This window comes from Sceloporus occidentalis, unplaced genomic scaffold, assembly GCF_023333645.1.
Source record: "Sceloporus occidentalis isolate IW3139 unplaced genomic scaffold, rSceOcc1.0.p SCAF_6, whole genome shotgun sequence".
Classification (NCBI taxonomy): Eukaryota; Metazoa; Chordata; class Lepidosauria; order Squamata; family Phrynosomatidae; genus Sceloporus; species Sceloporus occidentalis.
The window spans coordinates 92,839,312-92,859,143 of NW_028316986.1; the positions used below are offsets into that span (position 1 = coordinate 92,839,312).

General features: G+C 38.2%; 1 protein-coding gene across 8 annotated transcripts in view; it reads right to left on the bottom strand.

Moving 5' to 3' along the window:
• Positions 1-19,832, bottom strand: part of LOC149311111 (A-kinase anchor protein 7-like) — a 140,138-nt gene that overhangs the window by 37,991 nt on the left and 82,315 nt on the right. For all 8 annotated transcript variants that reach the window (XR_016281754.1, XM_089530372.1, XM_089530370.1 and 5 more), the window contains exon 7: positions 19,676-19,823. Coding sequence is in view for 7 of the 8 variants with exons in the window: in XM_089530372.1 (XP_089386498.1) it covers positions 19,676-19,823 (148 nt within the window). In the remaining variant the exon portion in view is untranslated. The remainder of the gene's footprint in view (positions 1-19,675; positions 19,824-19,832) is intronic.

The window sequence follows — 19,832 nt, forward strand, 5'->3', positions numbered from 1 at the left end:
TGTAAGCTGCCTCGATTGCATTTTGTAGAGAGGCGGGATATAAATATATTATTATTATTATTATTATTATTATTATTATTATTATTTTCTTAGGAACAGGCACAGTCTAAGCCACTGCTACCCCATCATCATCCAAATGGAAAACTGAATCTAAGAGTACTTGCAAATGGCAAAAACTGATTTTTGGAGTGGAATAAAATTCCATTAAAAAAAAAACTTTTTATAGGCAGCTTCAAACAGGCCAAACTATTTCTTTCACACACAGACTAGCTGAAGCTTTTATAGAATTGCTGGCAGAAGTAGCAGGAAACTCTCCATAGACATAGTTTTTGTGGGGGTTTTGGGCTACTATGTGTCCATATTCTAGAAGAGTTTTTCCTGATGTTTCACCATCATTTGTGGCTGGCATATTTAGAGAATTCTGGCATGGAAGTGAGTGGGGTATATATACTGTGTGACCCTCAGTTGAGAGGAAGTGATTTACATGTTAATCTGTGTGTTGGTCTGTTGCTGAATGGTAAGGCCTCAGGGTGTTCATTTAATTATAGGAAACCCCCCTTACCCTGGGTGGTTTTCATCTGCACTTGCTGGGTCTTGATTTTGATGTCTTTCTGCATTGATAGCCAAACTTGGTTTATTTTAAGGGTTTATTCTTTCCTGTTGAAGCTGTCTTGGTGTTTGTGGATTTCAATGGCTTCCCTGTGTATCCTGACCCAGTAATTGTTGGCATGGTCCAGAATTTCACTGTTTTCAAATAGCATTTTATTCCCAGGGTGGTTTACAACATGTTCTGCTACTGCTAATTTTTCTGGCTGGCCCAGTCTGTAGTGTCTGTCATGTTCTCTGATTCGTGTTTGAACACTGCATTTGGTGGTCCCTATGTAGACTTGTTCACAGCTGCATGGTATGCTGTAAACTCCTATGTCCATGAGTGGGTCTCTGCTGTCCTTCACTGAGCGCAAGCATTTGCTGGATTTTCTTGGTTGGTTTGTAGATCGTCTGGAGGTTGTGTTTTCTCGCCCGTTTTCCTTTTCTGTCTGTTGTGACTCCTTTGATGAATGGTAAAAATCCCTTCCCTTTGAGTGGTTGTTTGTCTTCACTGTTCTGGGTTTTTCTAGGCCTGGCAGCCCTTTTCTGAGCTGGAGTAACCATTAGCCTGTAGAGCCCAGTCTAGGTGGAATGCGTTCTGGATATAATATAAAGAAATATTTCACTCTTTATTTTTTCAACCTTTTTACATTACAACCCTATATAATTTATATTCAGTTCCTGTTATAATGAGAGTGCTTCAATTCATCTTCCAAAAAGTGGGGTTCACAGATCCTTTTTGCCTCGTCTACCAGTGTTTTTACTATGTTCCTTTTTTTGTCCTGGACAAAATAGTACATTCTGCTATATGAATGAGGTACAGTATATCATTTGGAGAGCTCTGTGATTGTTGTCAAGATCATGAAGTCCTGAGCAATTCTGGCAAAGTGGTGTCTGCGTAGATTTTCCCAGATTCTGGGAGACACCAACACTATAGCTGAAAGCTTCCCAGTCAGCTCCAGTAAGGAGACCTATTGCTTGGTTAATGGGGTGGGTGGAATATCTGTAGAATCCTGGCCACCTACTGCCAGGAACAAACATGCAAAACTCTTACAGTGCGCCCACGTCATATGTTGAAAGCCGCGCAGGGAGAAGGGGCATCGCGTCCCATATGGATGAATGGGGCGCGGCACACACACCACCACATGCACAAGCCCCATTCATTTAAATGGGGCTTGAGCATAGAAGGTATTTGCTTTATGCAGGGGAGTCCAGAACAGATCCCCGCATAAAGTAAGGGCGCACTGTATATTGTTGTATAAAGCAACATACAGGGTGAGGGAATGAATCACAATCACCTTCAGTAACTCCACGTCCTACACACCATCTTCATTTTGGACCGTTCGTGTACAGAGAAACATATTTTCCCCACCTTCATTGTCTAACCAGCTATCTGTAATATGTGTTATGTCATCTCTCTTATACAGGATCAAATCTTAGACGATCATGTTATACAGTCAGCCCTCCATATCCACAGATTCTTTATCCATGGATTCAACCATCCATGGCTTGAAAATATTTACTATATAAGGGACCGTTTTACTATGCCATTATATTTAATGAGACTTGAGCAACCACAGATTTTGGTATCCAAAGGGAGTCCTGGAACCAACCCCCAGTGGATACCAAGGTCCTACTTTACACTTTCTTGGCAATTAAAAGCAACACCTTCAGTGATGTAACATGCAAACTCTGTAGAGTCTATCATGCAAGGTAGCCATTTTCTATGCAAAAATTCTGAGTATCATCAGCATTGCCTCCAGCAGCAGGTTTATACACTGCAATATTTTCCCAAGACGAAACAAAACAAAAATCACATAAATGTTTTTAAATAGTTATACAATGGATCAGGAAGATAAAGAAAGAAACCTGAATGGAAATCCAAAGGTGGATTCCTACATGCATCTTTAAAAACAAATACTCCCTCAAAAGGGAGCCAGACCTCTTCCTGTGCTTTAAACAGCTGTTTGATCTGCAGAAATCAGCAGGTGCTGCTTTTCACGGTATGGCAATAAGCATTATCACTTTGTCTGCTCCAAATAAAGCTGTTATAGGCAACCTGGTCAGCCAATGCAGACACATAGCCCTGTAAATAAATAAAATCAGAACTTGGGTGGAAGCAGGGCTTTATGTTTCCATACTGCCACATAAAGCATGTTGTCATTTTGTCTATCTTTATTTTAGTTTATTGCTGGCTCCTAAAAATCTGTTGAATGTATGTATTCTTTCTGTGGTGGTGGGATTGTGTGCTCCTGTGAGCAGTACTGCTAGTACAGTCTCCCATGTCAGATAGGCTTTCGTTGAGGAGCAAGACTAATTGTGTCAGCCGAACAGCTACTGGGCAGCAGCAAGAGTGTGGGGTGACACTAGCTGAAGATATCTCAAAGACAATGGCAGTGTCACCATAGCTAACACTTTGGGAATGTGGAGAAAGAGGCACATTAATCCTCTTTGGAATGAAAATCCTATGATGAGACAATTCAAAATGAAACAAGAGATAGTACCAGAAGATAACACAGCTAGGTCGGAAAGGTACTCAACAAGTTACTAGGCAACAGCAAAGGACAACTATGAGTAGCACTATGGCTAATGATGCAATTGGACTCAAGCCAAAAGGATGTTCAGCTGTTGACATGCTGAGAGGTGAAAAGAAAGTCTGAAGCTGCACAATATTACAGTGGGTCCTTGTTATCACCTGGGGTTTGGTTCCAGGACCACCAATGGATACCAAAATCCATCCATGCTCAAGTCCCATTAAATACAATGGTATAGTAAAATGTGCCCCTTATATATAAAAAAAAACAAAATCAAGTTTTCTTTTTGTAAGTTATATATTTATTAAATATTTTCAAGTGCTGATACTTGAATCCATGATTTTAAAAAAACATGGATACAGAGGGTTGACTGTCTATGACAATGAGATGTGAGAACCATGAATCAGAGGAAGCAGAGAAAAATTGCAGCACTTGGGGTGAGCGAGCTAAAGTGGACAGGAATAGGACATTTTGAGTCAGGTAATTACACAATATTTTCTTCCGGAAATGAAAATCTAAGAAGAAATGGAGTGGTAATCATAGTGAGGAATGATGTAGCAAAAGCAATCAAAGGATATAATGCAAACTGTGATCGAATACTATCAAACTATGGTTCGCTTTTAAAGAAATGGGTGTGCCAAAGCATTTGATTATCTTGATGCATAACCTGTACTCAGAACAGGAAGCTACTGTCATGACAGGATATGAAGAAACTGAAGTGTTTCCAATTGGCATGGGGGTCAGGCAAGGCTACATTTTATCACCTTATCTGTTTAATGAATGTGCAGAACATATCATTCATAAAGCAGGATTAGACTCAAAGGAAGGTGTGAAAACCGGAGGAAAGAACATCAGCAATTTAAGATATGCAGATAGCACCACACTATTAGCAAAAAATAGCAAAGATCTGGAACAATTACTGAAGAAGGTAAAGGAAGAAAGTGTGAAAGCAGATTTCCAGCTGAACATTACGAAAACAAAAATAATTACCACAAATGATTTACATAATCTTAAAATAGGTTATGAAGGCATTGAAATAATTCAAGATTTTCTATTAATCAGAATGGACACCTCAGTCTAGAAATCAGAAGTACTTGGAAGGTATGTTATGAAGGAATTAGACAGATTTTGAAGTGTAAAAATTTACACTTTCCCATTTCTATGTATGGCTGTGAAAGTTGGAACACTGAAGAAAGTTGACAGGAAGAAAATAAACTCATTTAAGATTTCCTGCAGAAGAGTTCTGAGACTACTATGGCTAAAAAGACAAATCAATGGGTCATAGAGAGCAAATCAGGCTTGAGCAATCCCTCAAAGCCAAGGCCTCATTCCCACTACCTTTTAAACCGGATTGTGAGTTGGTTTGAACTGGTTCAAATGACCCTGGTTCCCACTTAATTCGAATTGCTGAAGTGATTCCAAGAGGGGACCATGTGCTAGACCCATTTAACCCGCGTCTTTTTGACGCTGATTTTTTCCACTTCTTTTTCGATAAATCGATTCTGCACAAGTGTGGACCACATGTGGATCAGAATTGATCCAAATTTCCCCTTCGGCCGGCTGGAACCAAATAATTTTGAATCGATTCATTTGTGAATGGGAACCACAAGTGGATTATTTTGGACGGAGGAAATGCGATTGGGGCAAATGTAGTTTTTTTTAATTTATTTAATAAGTCCTTATTAAATTATTTTAACATAGATCGGAGCAAATGTAGTGAGAACCATGCTCCACTGTCAAATCAATCCAACAATTCAGATCGCACACTAATTTATCTGTAAGTGGGAATGGAGACCAAGATGATTAAACAGGCTGCCATACTTTGACCATATCACAAGAAGACATGACTCACTAGAAAAGACAATACTTGGTAAGAAAGAAGGCAGTGTGAAAAGAGAAAGACCACATTCCAGATGGATAGACTTAATCAAGGAAGCCACAGCCCTCAGTCTGCAAGGCCTCACCATAAGTTACCATAAGTCGAAGTTGACTTAAAGGCAGTTAACAACAACAACAAAATGTATTCTGCTTGCCATTAATTTTAATCACTAACATGTACTGATAGCTTTTTAGAACTTACTGGTTCTACATCTGAAAATTCCTTAATTCTCTACAGATATAATGTCCAGTCAGTGGGAAAGAAACTGACTTTACTAGCATTAAAAGGAAATACACTCTTTTCTGATATATTCAGTTATTTGATACCAGCATTTCCAAAAGAGTCATGTATTATGGCTGCACCATTATACAGATGAAATTTTAAAAAGAAAGAAGGATAAACATGAAGGAAGAAGTATTTCAAAAAATGGCTTTAATCTCTTTCCTCTCCCACACATATAGACAAGAGTTTCTTTCTCTTTTCCATACAAATATAGGAGGCACATCTTTAATGCACACCTATACTCATGAGGAGTTTTATTAGCAAACCCTCCTTAGTCTTTTTTGTCAAGGCTGATTTCCTTAAAAGATCTTAAACCAGGGGAGTTATACAGGTAGCCAGTGATAATGGGTTGATCTGTTGCCACAAGGACAAAATCATTCAGTCTTACAGCCACTTCTGTAATTACTTTGCATATGAATCCAGTGCAAAATACAGTATAGGTATAGGAACTTTCCCAGTGTTGAAACCTCTGTAATGAAAATTCCACTATCAGGAGAAGCCATAAAACCAAGATCAGATTTTCATCTTTGCAGCATTGGATCCACCAACTGTCCCTGCATGTAGCCATGTTGACCTGTGCCCATCTGGGAGATTTTCTTAAGAGAAAATTCAATTGTGAGGAAGCCACTTAGAATTTATCCAGATGAGACTGTTATCATGCAATCACTGCCTTACAGAATTTTATAGAGATTTCCAAATGTTGTCTTCCATTTATAACCTCCTTAATTTTTCCCCACTGCTTCTTCAGTATTTTTTCTTTACACACACTCAACTATTGAGGAAAATATGGAATAGTTGCAAAACATTTTTTGACTGGGAGAACTAGAAGTTGTCCATCTGAAGGCACTCATGCTATCCTAGCAAGCTTACTTTTTGTTTGGTATAAACTATATTGTTGTAGCTGGGACAGCACATACAGAGTGAGTGTGTGTGTGTGAATAATGACCAAGAAGATAAATCTATATTCATTTTCATTTAAATGCCAGTTTCCCCCCAGAGTGGGACCAAGATGGAATAAAGAGGCAGATCATCAATGTAAGACAATGGCCTGTTACAGACAGGCCAAAATAAAGCTGCTTCGAGTCACTTTGGAGGTATGGTATTTCAATGATGCATGAGTCCTAAGAGTCCAAAAGCCACACCAAAGCTGCACTCCAGTCCTTAGGACTGGAGCATGGCTTTGGTGCGGGTTTTGGACTCTTAGGACGCATGCATCATTGAAATACTATACCTCCAAAGTGACTCGAAGCAGCTTTATTTTGGCCTGTCTGTAACAGGCCAATGCCTGTTTTAAAAGGTACAACCATGTCAGTTTCTTTCAGTAAATATGGAGATGGGAATTTGTGGCATTTTTAAAACTCACTCACATATATATATATATATATATATATATATATATATAAGCTTTCTCCCAAAAATCATCACATTAAAAATAAACCACATCATCTTGACTTTTTCTGGAAAATGTATTCAAGGAACTGAGTTAAGTCAACACAAGGTTTCCCTCTCAGGAGGGTACACTACAAATCTGAGATATTTTAATTCTATGTAACATAATAATATGTTTTGAAGCTGAGTCCCATTTTGATCTGCAGAAACAGGCCCCAAAGCTTCAGACTTCACCAGCTTTATTTCACTTTGCAGCTCTCCATTTCAATTCCCAAACCAAAAGAACAACAACCACCTAGTCTGCAGTTTGCTGAGTAGTATACCTATCCCGTATCTGATTTTGATACAGTTTGGACTTAAACACACACAAAACCTTAAAACATTTTCAGAAATGGGCAAGAATACTTGAAGAAATAAGAACCAATATTCTGAGAACAAAGTCTCATATGCAGAATGCTGCACCAGTGCTGTAAAAATTAAATCTTGTATAAGTACATTAGAAGAATTAAACCAGCTTCAAAGACTGCTCTATCTTTGTGCTTATAACAAGATAGCTCCACAGTCACATGCCATTTTAAATCTATTTCAGGATTTAACCCATACACACACACACACACAGAGCAAATTTTAACAGTTTAGTATAGTTGCAATTCTTTATTCTGAGAAGTAAACTTTTAATCCCACTTATCAGTGAGTGCATCCCATTTTCAGTGTACATTAAAACCATACGAGAAAAGTAACAAAAACCAAAAGGAAATTACACCAGAAATTATTCCTAGGTCTTTACAATAAATTATAACCATTTATTACTTGTATCTTATTTCCATCTCCATTTCCATTATTCCTATTTACTGTGCATCAGTAAATCAGTAAGAGACAGCCAGAGTGATGTAGTCGTCTGGGTATTAGACTGGGGCTCTAGAGACCAGGGTCTGATTCCCTGCTTGGCCAAGGAAACCCACTGGGTGACCTTAGGCAAGTCACACTTTCTCAGCCTCAGAGGAAGGCAAAGTCAACACCCCTCTGAGCAAATCTTGCCAAGAAAACCCTGTGATATGTTCACCTTAGGGTTACCATAAATTGGAAACTACTTGGAGGCACACAACCAAAACAAATAAATAAAAAATACAGGACTTCAAATTGAATAACAAATGACTTAATTATTCACATGTAGTCTCATCCTAAACATTATAATAGCTAGTATGTTTGCCGGGGGGAAAACCTGCATTATCACTTAGTGCGAAACAAAATATTGACCAGAATGATGGCGTGCAATTACTGAACATATTTTTAAATGTCAGGTGAATACAACAGGCATTATATATAAGGCTAACTAACTGTAAGTCCCTCAACTAGAGTAGATCCATTGAGTCTGTGGAACTTACGTAAGTGTCAGCTTTAAAAAGTTTCATTCATGGGACTGACAATTTCGCTCACAGTCACATTTTGGTGAGATATTACAGAAAAATAAAGGCTTATGGAAACCATATACAGTCCACCCTTCTTATACACGGATTTTTTATACACGGATTCAAGCATCCACAGTTTGAAAATGTTCAGAAAAAGTACAAATTTCAAGTATCAAACCTTAATTTTCTCATTGTATATAAGGGACACCATTTTGCTATGCCATTGTCATTGTATTTAATGGGACTTGAGCATACACGGATTCTGTTATCCACACGGGATCTTGGAACCAAACCTCAGCCTATAATAAGGGTCCACTGTAATACCAGTTTTAAAGAAAATGTAGAGTGTCAGTACATTTCTAGCCTGAATTCAAGGGGCTGGTAATGAAATTTAAAAGCTTCAATATTTGAAGGTGCACCTCTCCATATATATATGCCTGCCCAAGAATTGAAATCTATTGGAGGGGCCTTCTTCTGTGTCAAGGGAAGTGGGAGCAATCCATTGTATGAGAACATGGTGGAGGGCCTTCTCATTTGTGGTACTCCGTCTATCCATAGACCTGATTGGTGCCAGTGTTGGACTTACTTTGGCACCAAGTTAAAATTTGCCTTTTTATAAAAGCTTTTGGGGCCTAATAACTTCACTCAATGCATAGAATAAACATATGATTTTATATAGTACTGTTTTTACTTAAATTTTTATACTGCGTCGTTCTTTCCTATATTTTAAGAATGTTTATACTGTTTTTCTTGCTTTCAGTTATTGTCTTATTGCTTTATGTTTTAAATTGTTCAACTGGTTTTATTGTAAGCTGGCCAGAGATCTTCTATGATATGGGGTGGGATAGAAATATTGTAAATAAACAAACAATATTATTTGTAAATATTCCTGCTAGAGACTTTAGAAATAATCAGATTCTTTATTTTTATTTTTTAGTTTAGTTTAAACCTTTTTACTGATTTCTGATTATTAAGAAATGCCAACACAAAGCACTTGCTATTGTGTCATACTTCATCTTTTCAAATCCCTACTGCAATATTCTACTTCACACAATAAATAGAAAATATAACACCTTTGCCCTAAAGCTTAACAACAGCTGCTGAAGCTGCACAAGTGCTAGAATTATTCAAAAAGAAAAATAGATCTGGCTTTCTCTGAAGACAGGCCAAGAGCAAGCTTACGTGAACCATAAGAAAATCCATGGTTTAGCTGCATAACTAAACATTTTGGTAAATAGGATTTTGCTCAATTTACTAACTGAATTCCATTTCCTGTCTTTCGGTACTCTGTTTTTCTCTCATTCATTGCTGTAAACCTTATATACAGTACTGCTCTTGAAAAAATACTTACAGTCTGTTTTTCATAACACTGATTCATACATACTGCATCCACACTGTAGAAATAATCCAGTTTGACCCCACTTTAACTGCCATGGCCCAGTGCTATGGAATTCTGGGAACTGTAATTGTAAGACATTTAGCCTTCTCTGCCAAGAGAGTTCTGGTGCCACAACAAGCTATAATTCCCAGAATTTCATAGCATTGAGCCATGTATTATTTCTGTAGCACAGATGCAGTCATTGTCATGAAAACAGTGGCTGACCATATCAGAGTTGATATAAAATATTTTAATATTCTGACTGTTGCTGTCTGGATCACTTATAATACTGAATTATGGATTTTAATGTTTGACATGATTTGATAATTGGTATCTTATGGTATTTGATATATAAGTATATTTAAAAGTGGTCAATATTTGACAGTTGATACATAAAACCCATCTGTATTTGTAGACAACAGTAGCAGCTGACATCTGATCAGTGACATAACTGCAACTAGCACATAATACCTATTGCTAAAACACAGTTTAAAAAACACTGCCTTTCTGTTTAGAAACCGGTGATAAAACATGGAACCAAAGTCAAATTCTAACTAAATGTGAATTTAACCAACGTTAAATTCTAATTATATTCTAAATGAATCTGAATTGCAATTTTAATGCACATGTTTCTAAAATTCTGTTACAGTTCTATATTGCATATTCACCAAACAGGACAAACCAGTCATTATTTGCATTTAATAAATGGGAGCAAGGATTTTTTAAAATAAAAATCTGTTCTGGATGTTGTTTATCATTGAAATAAAGGAAATATTATCAATCAATAGTAAAATTTCATAAAATCTGGATTCCACACAATTTAAAATAATGAAGTGTATGTGTTCAAGTGCATATGTTTGATTATCTTACATACTATCCTTTCTATTTTCCCATATAAATACTTAGCTTTGAAGATAATGAGTGATGCACTGGATATTTAAAAAAATAATAAGAAGAAAATAAAGTTTGTTCTCTGGACTGTTCTGTATTGTTGCTTAAAATAGTATCTAACTACAGTGCAGGCACGTGTCAGTTACCAAATCATGAAAAAGAAGCCCATTTTTACAAAGTATTTTGATGTCTGCCTAGCCCCACTTTCTCTACTTGCCTTCTATCTAGATGGTAATAGCATTGGCATTGGGGGGAATGAGGGCTGGAAAAACACTGAGTTTCAGTGCCAGGTTGCAGCGCCAGTAAACAGTGGGCGCTGGAAAAGAATGAGATTCTGCGCCAGGCTGTGCTGTAGCTGTAGGTACATGCCTACAACAGGCAAGATAAACAGCAGCTTTCTCCAGAATCCCTTACTGATCAAGACAGAAAGAAGGGGAGAGCAGATAAGTTCGGTTCCCCAGCTATTCCCAGTATGCTAAAAAGTTTGGCTACCCTGATGGAAATCATAAGAAAAATGGAAAATGGTCGAAAGAAAAAAAAATCTTTGGATGCATTTTAGAAGCAGCTGTCAAGACAGTTTATTTATGTATTTATTTTACTTATGGAAGACTTACCTGAATAAGTTGTTTCTTTCACATGAGCATGCTGTTTTGCAAAAAATGTTTCCTGAAACACACTGAGCTGTTCTTTTTTTCTGTTTGCTAACTGGATACCACTTTCTGACCTTCTTTTCTCTGTTTTTCTCTCAACCATTGCTATAAATCTTACATACTGTTACTGAAAACCTTATATGCAGCTACTGGAGGAGGGGGGACTTTATAGGCATATTTCATGGTACATGGAAATGCATAGAATGAAATGTGCAGTCTCTATTCTTTCTGTGTTATATCTAGTACCAAACTGTGGTGATGGGATCTCCTTCTCTGGATGCCAAAAAGTATCTGGACAGCTACCTGCTGGGGATCCTCTAGCTGGAGATCCTGCACTGAGCAGGGAGTTGGAGCTGATGGCCCATTGGGGCCTTTGCAACTCTGTAATTCTATGATTTTCTGTTAATGAAATATTACCCAGGAATACATCTACTTTATTAACTGAGGTGTACCTGCATTAAATTTAAAAATTCAATAGCAATGTTCACATTATTTCTGAAAACCTGACCATACTATTGTGTATCTTATTTTAATATAACCTCAAAGGGCTTTGATAGCCAGCAGAGCAGAATCTCTGTGCAATTATGCAGCATTCTCTTTAATCTTTAGAGAATCCTGATAGTCATCAGATGATGAACAAAATAAAACGGCACCTGCCTATTCAACAGAAAAAGTATTGCCTGTCCTATACTTTATTCCTCTTTTATCTTAGAACTTCTGGCAAAATTAAAACCTTATACTGTACTTATGTTACAATAGCAAAAGGTCACCACTAAGAAGGGGTGTGATGTTTTTGCAGGAAAGATAATTCAACAAAAGTGTGTTATCTCTTTGCTCGGGATTGCCTGCCAGTGTGCATAATTTGGGAATTCTTGGACCTAATACTGATTTCAGCTGGGGTGGGAGGGTGGGTATGTGGGTACTGTAGCTAGGTATGCCTCAGCACACTTTAAGGTAATGTGCCAGCTGTTTCCTTCATGGAGAAGATGGAACACGCTGCCATCACACACCTTACACTGAAGTCTTATATGTGTAGGTACAATGAGTTCAATGGGATTTACTCTCAGGTAAATGGATATAACACTGCACCCTTAGTCACATCTACAATGGATTACTACAAAGCATTTTATATGAGGCTGCCTTTGCTGTATGAAATTTCAAAGCTAAAAAAGTAAAGGTTTCAAGTCATGTACATAAATAGTCTGTGTGCCACTGCCACAAATTTCAGTCAGTTTCTGATGCTAGGATTCTCTCCCTCGAGTAATAGCTTTCCTCAAGCTAACAATTGTCCCTTTAAGTACAGGAAATTTATACATAGCAATCATTGAAGAGCTGCATGTAATCTCTGGCTCTCAAAATATTTCCATGGAAGTTGCATTGAGAACGAATTGTTCATACTTGTTTGCACGCCACAGAACAACAAATCCTTGAGAAAATGTGTGTGCCTGTGAATAGCATCGTCATTTTATAAAAACTATTTCTCCTGTACTATTTTTTTAAGCACGTTATCCTATGCCTGAATATGTCAAAACTGGTTTATTAATATTAAAATATAAACACATGTAATATTTGACATATTGTTGCAGACTATTAATATATTTGTTTGAATTTAGGGACACTTCCCAAAGTGAATGGGCAGAAATTTCAGCAGTAAAGTTTCATTCTGGTAATATTATCCACCCCTGTACAAATACTGAGTGTCAGGCAGCTGTGTAACAAGAGCAGGAAGAACAGAAGAAGGGAGAGCTCCTACTTCTTCTTTTAAAGGGCAATTTGTACCTTGACTTATCTGAGGCATCTTTCACATTCAGCACTATAAATAATTATTTCATAGTAAGGAAGCCAGCAGGAAGCAGATAGCTGTACTAACAGCTTTTCCAAAATATTTTCCCTATCTGTCTTTTTAAATATAACATAATGGCCATAATGATTACTGTGAGATAAGTTTAAAATAAATCCTTTTAGAACTAAATATTAAGTAAATATGTACAAATGTTTAATTTTTACACTGTATATCTGGCTTTTCAGATCTGCCTGTTCTTTCATGCTCAATTCTCTATAAATACACAAGAGGCACTTCTGATTTTTTTAAAAAAGTATCATGAGCAATACCTATGTTTATTTAAAAAAGTAAATGAGGACAAAAGGATCTATTTGGAAGGACATTGTGTGCTGTCCTATTGAAAAGTGCTTAATGAGAACTTAATGAGATCTTAAAATGGTAGGAATGACCTCTTCCATTTTAATCCTCCAGGCTTTTTCTTTCCAGCTCTGGCTCTCTCACACACATTTACCAAAGGGTGGATTTGAAAACACATTTAACTGATCTGACCTTCAAATATTTTCTTTGAAAGATGTGGAAGTCACAACACTTCATCCTTGGCATACTCCTCTAGTTACTGTATTTCATTTTCAGTACACCCTTGAGTCTTGTGTTTTCATCATAATGCCCCCCCCCCCCCCCCGCAACACACACACTATCAAGGCTCATCAGGATTGTTACTACAGTCAGTGAAAAATAAAAGGCATCAAGGATTTAAAGGAGGCTCTTTACTGAAAGGGTAACTTTTCTTCCTCCATTTCAACAAACCACGGAAAGTCAGAGACAATCACAAACTGGGGTAGGACTAGGGTTGCCATAACCCTCCTGCCGGCGGGACATTCCTGGTTTTTCACCACTAGGGGGCGTCCCTGCACGGTTTTCTCCTTGACTCAGGTTTGTCCCGGGTTCGCAGTGTTGCCAATCTGGTGACTTTCACACCAAAATGGGTACTTTTCAGAGCCTTTGGTGTGATTTTGGTGGTTGGTTTTAATGGTAATTTTGAGAGTTGAAATAAGTTCCAATTATTTTTATTCAATTAGGGCTACGTTTTATTGCCATATTAACATTACAGGGACTTTTCAGGGATTTTGACTGAATATTTGGTGAGATATGGGGGGAATTTGGTGAGTTTTGGCCAAACGTTTGGGGAATTATCTTCGAGGCTTGTTGGCAACAATTGTTGCCAGACTCAGGAAGAGGAGCTCCTCCTCTGTTTGGTCCCCACCATGTGGACCGGTCCCAGCAAGGCAGCAGGGGGGAGAGGGCCATTTCCTTTGGCACCGAGGAGAGGATGAGGAGGAGAAGGAGGAAGAGGAGGAGGAGAAGGAGGAAGTGCGTGGCCATTTTCAATATTTATTTTGCCCCTGTGTATTTTTTCTCACTTTGACTGCCAGGGCTCAATGCTCTGGAATTCTGGTGTCTGTGAGGCATTTATCCTTCTCTGTCAGATAGCTCTGGTGCCACAATAAACTACAATTCCCAGGATTCCATAGCACTGAGCCCTGGCAGTCAAAGCAGTGTGTTTTGGACACAGATGTCCTCCTTTTGTGAGTTAATGAATGAATCCAGTCCCTATCCTTTATATCTCTCTCACACACTGCAGGAGTAATAACCCACTTTGAGACTGCTTTAACTCAATGCTAGGGAATCCTGGGAATGCTAGTGTTTGGGAGACATTGAGACTTCTCTGTCAGAGATGGCTCTGAGGCCACAATAGACTACAATTCCCAGGATTCCCCAGCACTGAGCAGTCTCAAACTGGACCATTTCCTCAGTGTGGATGCACCTGGTGAGGCATTCTGTGCACTGCAGTTCAACTACGTTTGGAGGGTTATGGGACTCCCTGTCAGAGATAGCTCTGGGGCCACAGTGTACTACAATTCCCAGCATTCCCCAGCACTAACCCAGGACAGTTAAGTCACTCTCGAACTGGATTCTTTCCTCAGTGTGGATGCAGCTTTGGTGAGGAACTCTGGGCATTTCAGTCCAGCTATGTTTTATTTCTGCAGTGTATTTTGGACCAGAGACAAGGTGACCAGACATCCTCCTCCTTTTCCAGGACATGTCCTCTTCTGTCAAATTTCAAAATGTCCTTCATTTTGATCATGCCTAAGAAACATGCATTTATATTAACATTTTTTAAAAACCATCAATTTTTTTCACGTGTCTTCCATTTATTAAAACTGTGTCCTACATTTGAAAATGTTGTCCTACATTTGTCCCAGTTTGGAGGTCCTGACTTATGACAACCCTAGGTAGGACTCTGAAGTGCTACTCTAGAGTGTAGGAATGTGCATCATAGAATCATAGAGTTGGAAGAGACCACAAGGGCCATCCAGTCCAACCCCCTGCCATGCAGGAAATCTCAATCAAAGCATCCCTGACAGATGGCCATCCAGCCTCTTTTTAAAGACCTCTAAGGAAGGAGACTCCACTCCAAGGGAGTGTCTTCCACTGAAGAACATCCCTTACTGTCAGGAAGTTCCTCCTAATGTTGAGGTGGAATCTCTTTTCCTGGAGCTTGCATCCATTGCTCCGGGTCCTAGTCTCTGGAGCAGCAGAAAACAAGCTTACTCCCTCCTCAATATGACATCCCTTCAAGTATTTAAACAGGGCTATCATATCACCTCTTAACCTTCTCTTCTCTAGGCTAAACATCCCCAGCTCCCTAAGTCGTTCCTCATAGGGCATGGTTTCCAGACCCTTCACCATTTTAGTCCTCCTTTGGACCTGTTCCACTTTCTTGACATCCTTTTTAAATTGTGGCGCTCAGAACTGGACACAATATTCCAGGTGGGGCCTGACCAGAGCAGAACAGAGTGGCACTATTACTTCCCTTGATCTAGACACTATACTTCTATTGATGCAGCCTAAATTTGCATTGGCCTTGTTAGCTGTCGCATCGCACTGTTGACTCATGTTCAACTTGTGGTCTACTTGGACTCCTAGATGCCTTTCACTTGTAGTCTTGTTCAGCCAGGTGTCACCCATCCTATATTTGTGTATTTAATTTTTCCGCCCTAAGTGCAGTACCTTACATTTCTCTATGTTGAAATTCATTTTGTTAGCTTTGGCCCAGCTTTCTAATCTATTAAGGTCATTCTGAATTTTGATCCTGTCCTCAGGGGAATTAGCTGCTACTCCTAATTTGGTGTCATATGCAAATTTGATAAGTATACTCCCAATTCTGTCATCCAGGTCATTGATAAAGATGTTGAATAGCACTGGGCCCAGGACAGAGCCCTGTGGGACCTCACTGGTCACTTCTCTCCAGGATGAAAAGGAGCCATTGCTGAGCACCCTTTGGGTTGGCCAGTCAACCAATTACAAATCCATGTAACAGTTACCTTGTCCAGTCCACATTTTACAAGCTTGTTTGCAAGAATATTATGGGGAACCTTGTCAAAGGCCTTAGTGAAATCAAGATATACTATATCCATAGCATTCCCTTCATCTACCAAGCTGGTAATTTTATCAAAAAAAGAGATCAGGTTTGTCTGGCATGACTTCTTTCTCTGAAACCCATGTTGACTTTTCGTGATTATGGAATTGCCCTCTAGATGTTCACAGACTCTCTCTCATGATTTCCATTGGTCCCCTCCAACTCCCGGAACATTTTCTTTTTTCAGAAATAAATATCAGTAAGAAAACTTCTGATTCAATTTCTGTTTGCAAGGAGGAAGAGAAAGGCTATTTTACAAATCCAATTAAAAAAACAAACCCTGTTCATGCCCTGTAATCTGAACTATTATCGAAACATGGGACTTTAACTACTGTACTTAATTGCCGCCTCATTCCACAATGTACATGTGTCAATTAGGCCATAATTCTCTATTCAAGCACCAAAGGAGTACAATAGCCCTAACTTCCAAGGCTCCACTCATTTCAAGAAAATAAAATAAAATAAAAATAACCTATTGGAATGACAGCAAAAGCAAAACAAGCTGATTAATCCTGAATCAGGGATTACCAACATCCAAAGCAAAATGAGTAAAGCAAAATGCATAAGCACAGAGAGAGTAGGGACTGATTAATTAAGGATCTGTTCAGTATTGCAGAATCTGAGAGTGAACAGAAAGAAATTAAATAGATAGTTGTCCACAAAATCCTCAATAGTACTTTGCTACTCCAAGAAAACATGAAAAAATGCTTCGATAGCATTTTACATTATAAAATTTAACACATGTGAAAAACAATGCATTACAACAATATAACTGTAACACTGTTTGTATGTTTGCCTTTGATCAGAGATAACAGCAGTCTAAATGACTAAACATTTGCAATAATCAGTGCTTCATGTTCCAGAGAAGAATAAAAGCAAAAATCAAATGTCACAGTGCTAAGGAGAATGTACTTCAATAGCCTACTGAACCTACTTTAACTCCTGTCATTAGTTTAAAGTGTTCTGTTTCTAGTATATAAAATGACTGCATTTCTCTGGTTAATTTAATACATATTTTTTGTTAAAATATGTTGGGAAATGCTATGGGTATCAAAATAGGACACATCAATGAATGTAGGACACATCAACAATGGGCTTTTTTCCCTCTCAGACTGAAAACTAAAATGTATTATTTCTAGAAAACATATCTTAAATCGGAATTTCTAAAGAGAAATTTGCTGTCCTGGTAAGTACAGGTCTAAGGTTAAGATGAACCCATGTTGAAGGAAATCCATGCCATGTTTGACTTTCCTTCAAAGAAGATATGTATGGGTGTGTTTGCAATAATTTTATCAGAAGAATGCCTCTAGGGGACAGAAGTTCTTTATCTTTTCATTGAAACCTCTGACTCTGATCCAGTTATACTAATTTTGGGCAACTAACTGTATATAAAACTAGTGACCTTTGACAAACATATCAGGCTATTTTTTTTTTCAAACATATGTTTAAATTCCACTTTCCAGATTATTGCAAGTGGCCAGAAAATGGGTTCACCCAATGGCTGTAATTTTGCTCTCAATAATATCTTTAAGTCACACTTTCTCCAGACTATAGCCAGTTACGAGAAACAGGTCCTCCCTGCACCCACCGCTTTTGTTGGTAAGAGATATTCATAATATAGACTAGGATTTTAATACATATAGAAGAAAATGTTATATAAAATTTTACTACTGAAGAAAAACACTCTGTATATAAATCTGCATTTACTTTATTATTTATTTTCTTCACACTATTTTAAAATACTATTTACAGTCAGCCCTCCATTTCTGTGGGGATCCGTTCCAGACCCCCTGCAAAAACGGAAACTCACAGATATTCAAGCCCCATTGGGGTGCATGACTGCAAGTGGCTGTGGGCATGCGCCTCGGGTGTGCGCCCCATTTTAAGCTCCTCCATTTGCTCCTCGCAAGTAAGCGAGGGTCATGGATCTCAAGTCCATGAAAATAGAGGGGCAGCCGTATATATAGCAGTCCACCTTTATCCATGTGTTCGCTTTCCCCATTTTCAGTTACCCATGGGCAGCCATGGTCCAAACATATTACACAGTCTCTCTTTATCCATGGTTTTGCTTTCTGTGGTTTCAGTTACCACAGTAAATCGCAGTCTAAAAACATTGCTGGTATAGGGTTTGGTACTTTTTGCAATTTCAGGCATCCACTGTAGGTCTTGGAAACTATCTCCCATGGATAAAGGGGACTCTGTGTTTAGTTTTACAGTGCTTAAGGTAGATGTTGCCTACACATACATACATACATGCATGCACAGGTAGCTTTGAGATTGTCAACCAGCAATCAAAAGACATTATGTAGCACTATTCCATGTTCCCTTCCTTAATTAATCTTCTTAGGAAAGGAAAAAGAAAGAAAAGGCCTTGGGGAAACAGATGAGGTTTAAAAAGGAAGATGCTTAGACACCAGAAAAGTTCAGCAAATGAAGCCAAGTGATTGCACAACAAAAGCCTAATCTGCAAGCACCCACTTTTTGTACTCCCTGTATGTTGTGGTAATGATCAGGGTGCCAGACTGATAAATCTTTGGTTGATTTAATCACAGGGCTTTTAACACACACAAAAATACTAATTAGCAGCTTTTTAGGACCTTGCAGGAAAAGCACAATTTCCTTAAATAAGAGAACACAACAATAAACAAATTGTTCATCACTGGAAGGAAAGACCGTCTCTGGTATATATGTTTTCATGAGATGGGAAGCATAAAATATTTCCTTTTATAGCGAGTGTGGAATATTCCTTTTTTAGACTGTTTTGGTGATTTCAAATGGCATGCTCTTGTCAGAATTGTGGAAGAGTATGGTCTAAAAGAGTGACTGACACTGAGCATAATCTGTTTTAGGTGCCTTTGATTCACTAGTGGTTTCACTTTGAAATGGAAAATGCTACCTAGCTTACATAGAGGGAACAGCCATTCTTAAATGTGCTGTTTTTCCATCAAATTTGGCACAGTAGGGAGGCCTATAAATGGGCCCTGCATGCAATAATGTCTTTTAGTCTTAGCCTCTTGTATTAATCCTTCAGGGAACTGCAACTTTAATGTGCAATTAAAGCTTTAATTTATTAATCTACAACATTTGCAGCTGCAGTAATTATGAATTCAGGCAGTACTCATTGCTTGCCATTTAATTTGCCTATTCTAAGAAGTCTGCCAGTTGAGGAAGGGCAATATCATGAGAACAATCTTCAAAGCCATAGACAAGAGTCTTAATCTTTAAGGCTGCACTCCTTGCCTTGCTTTCATGTGCAGACCTCTCAAAGAGTTTGGCAACATATTCGATGAACATAAACTCTAGGCTTAAGAAAGGAGTGGGAAGATGAATAAACATAACAAAAACAACCTGTCTATTTGAAGCAAATTCAGAAAAGCTATATAGGTATATGTGTGTGTGTATTCATCTTACCTATTGTGATAGAGGACTCACAGTGATAGTAGCCATTAGATTGCTTTTTTTTAAACATGGAGCAAAGATCTAGACGTATCATGGATTCATCTCCAAAATAATGGTTCTTGAAGTTCTCAAACAAACTTGGGTCGATTTTTTTCACTCCCTTCAAATA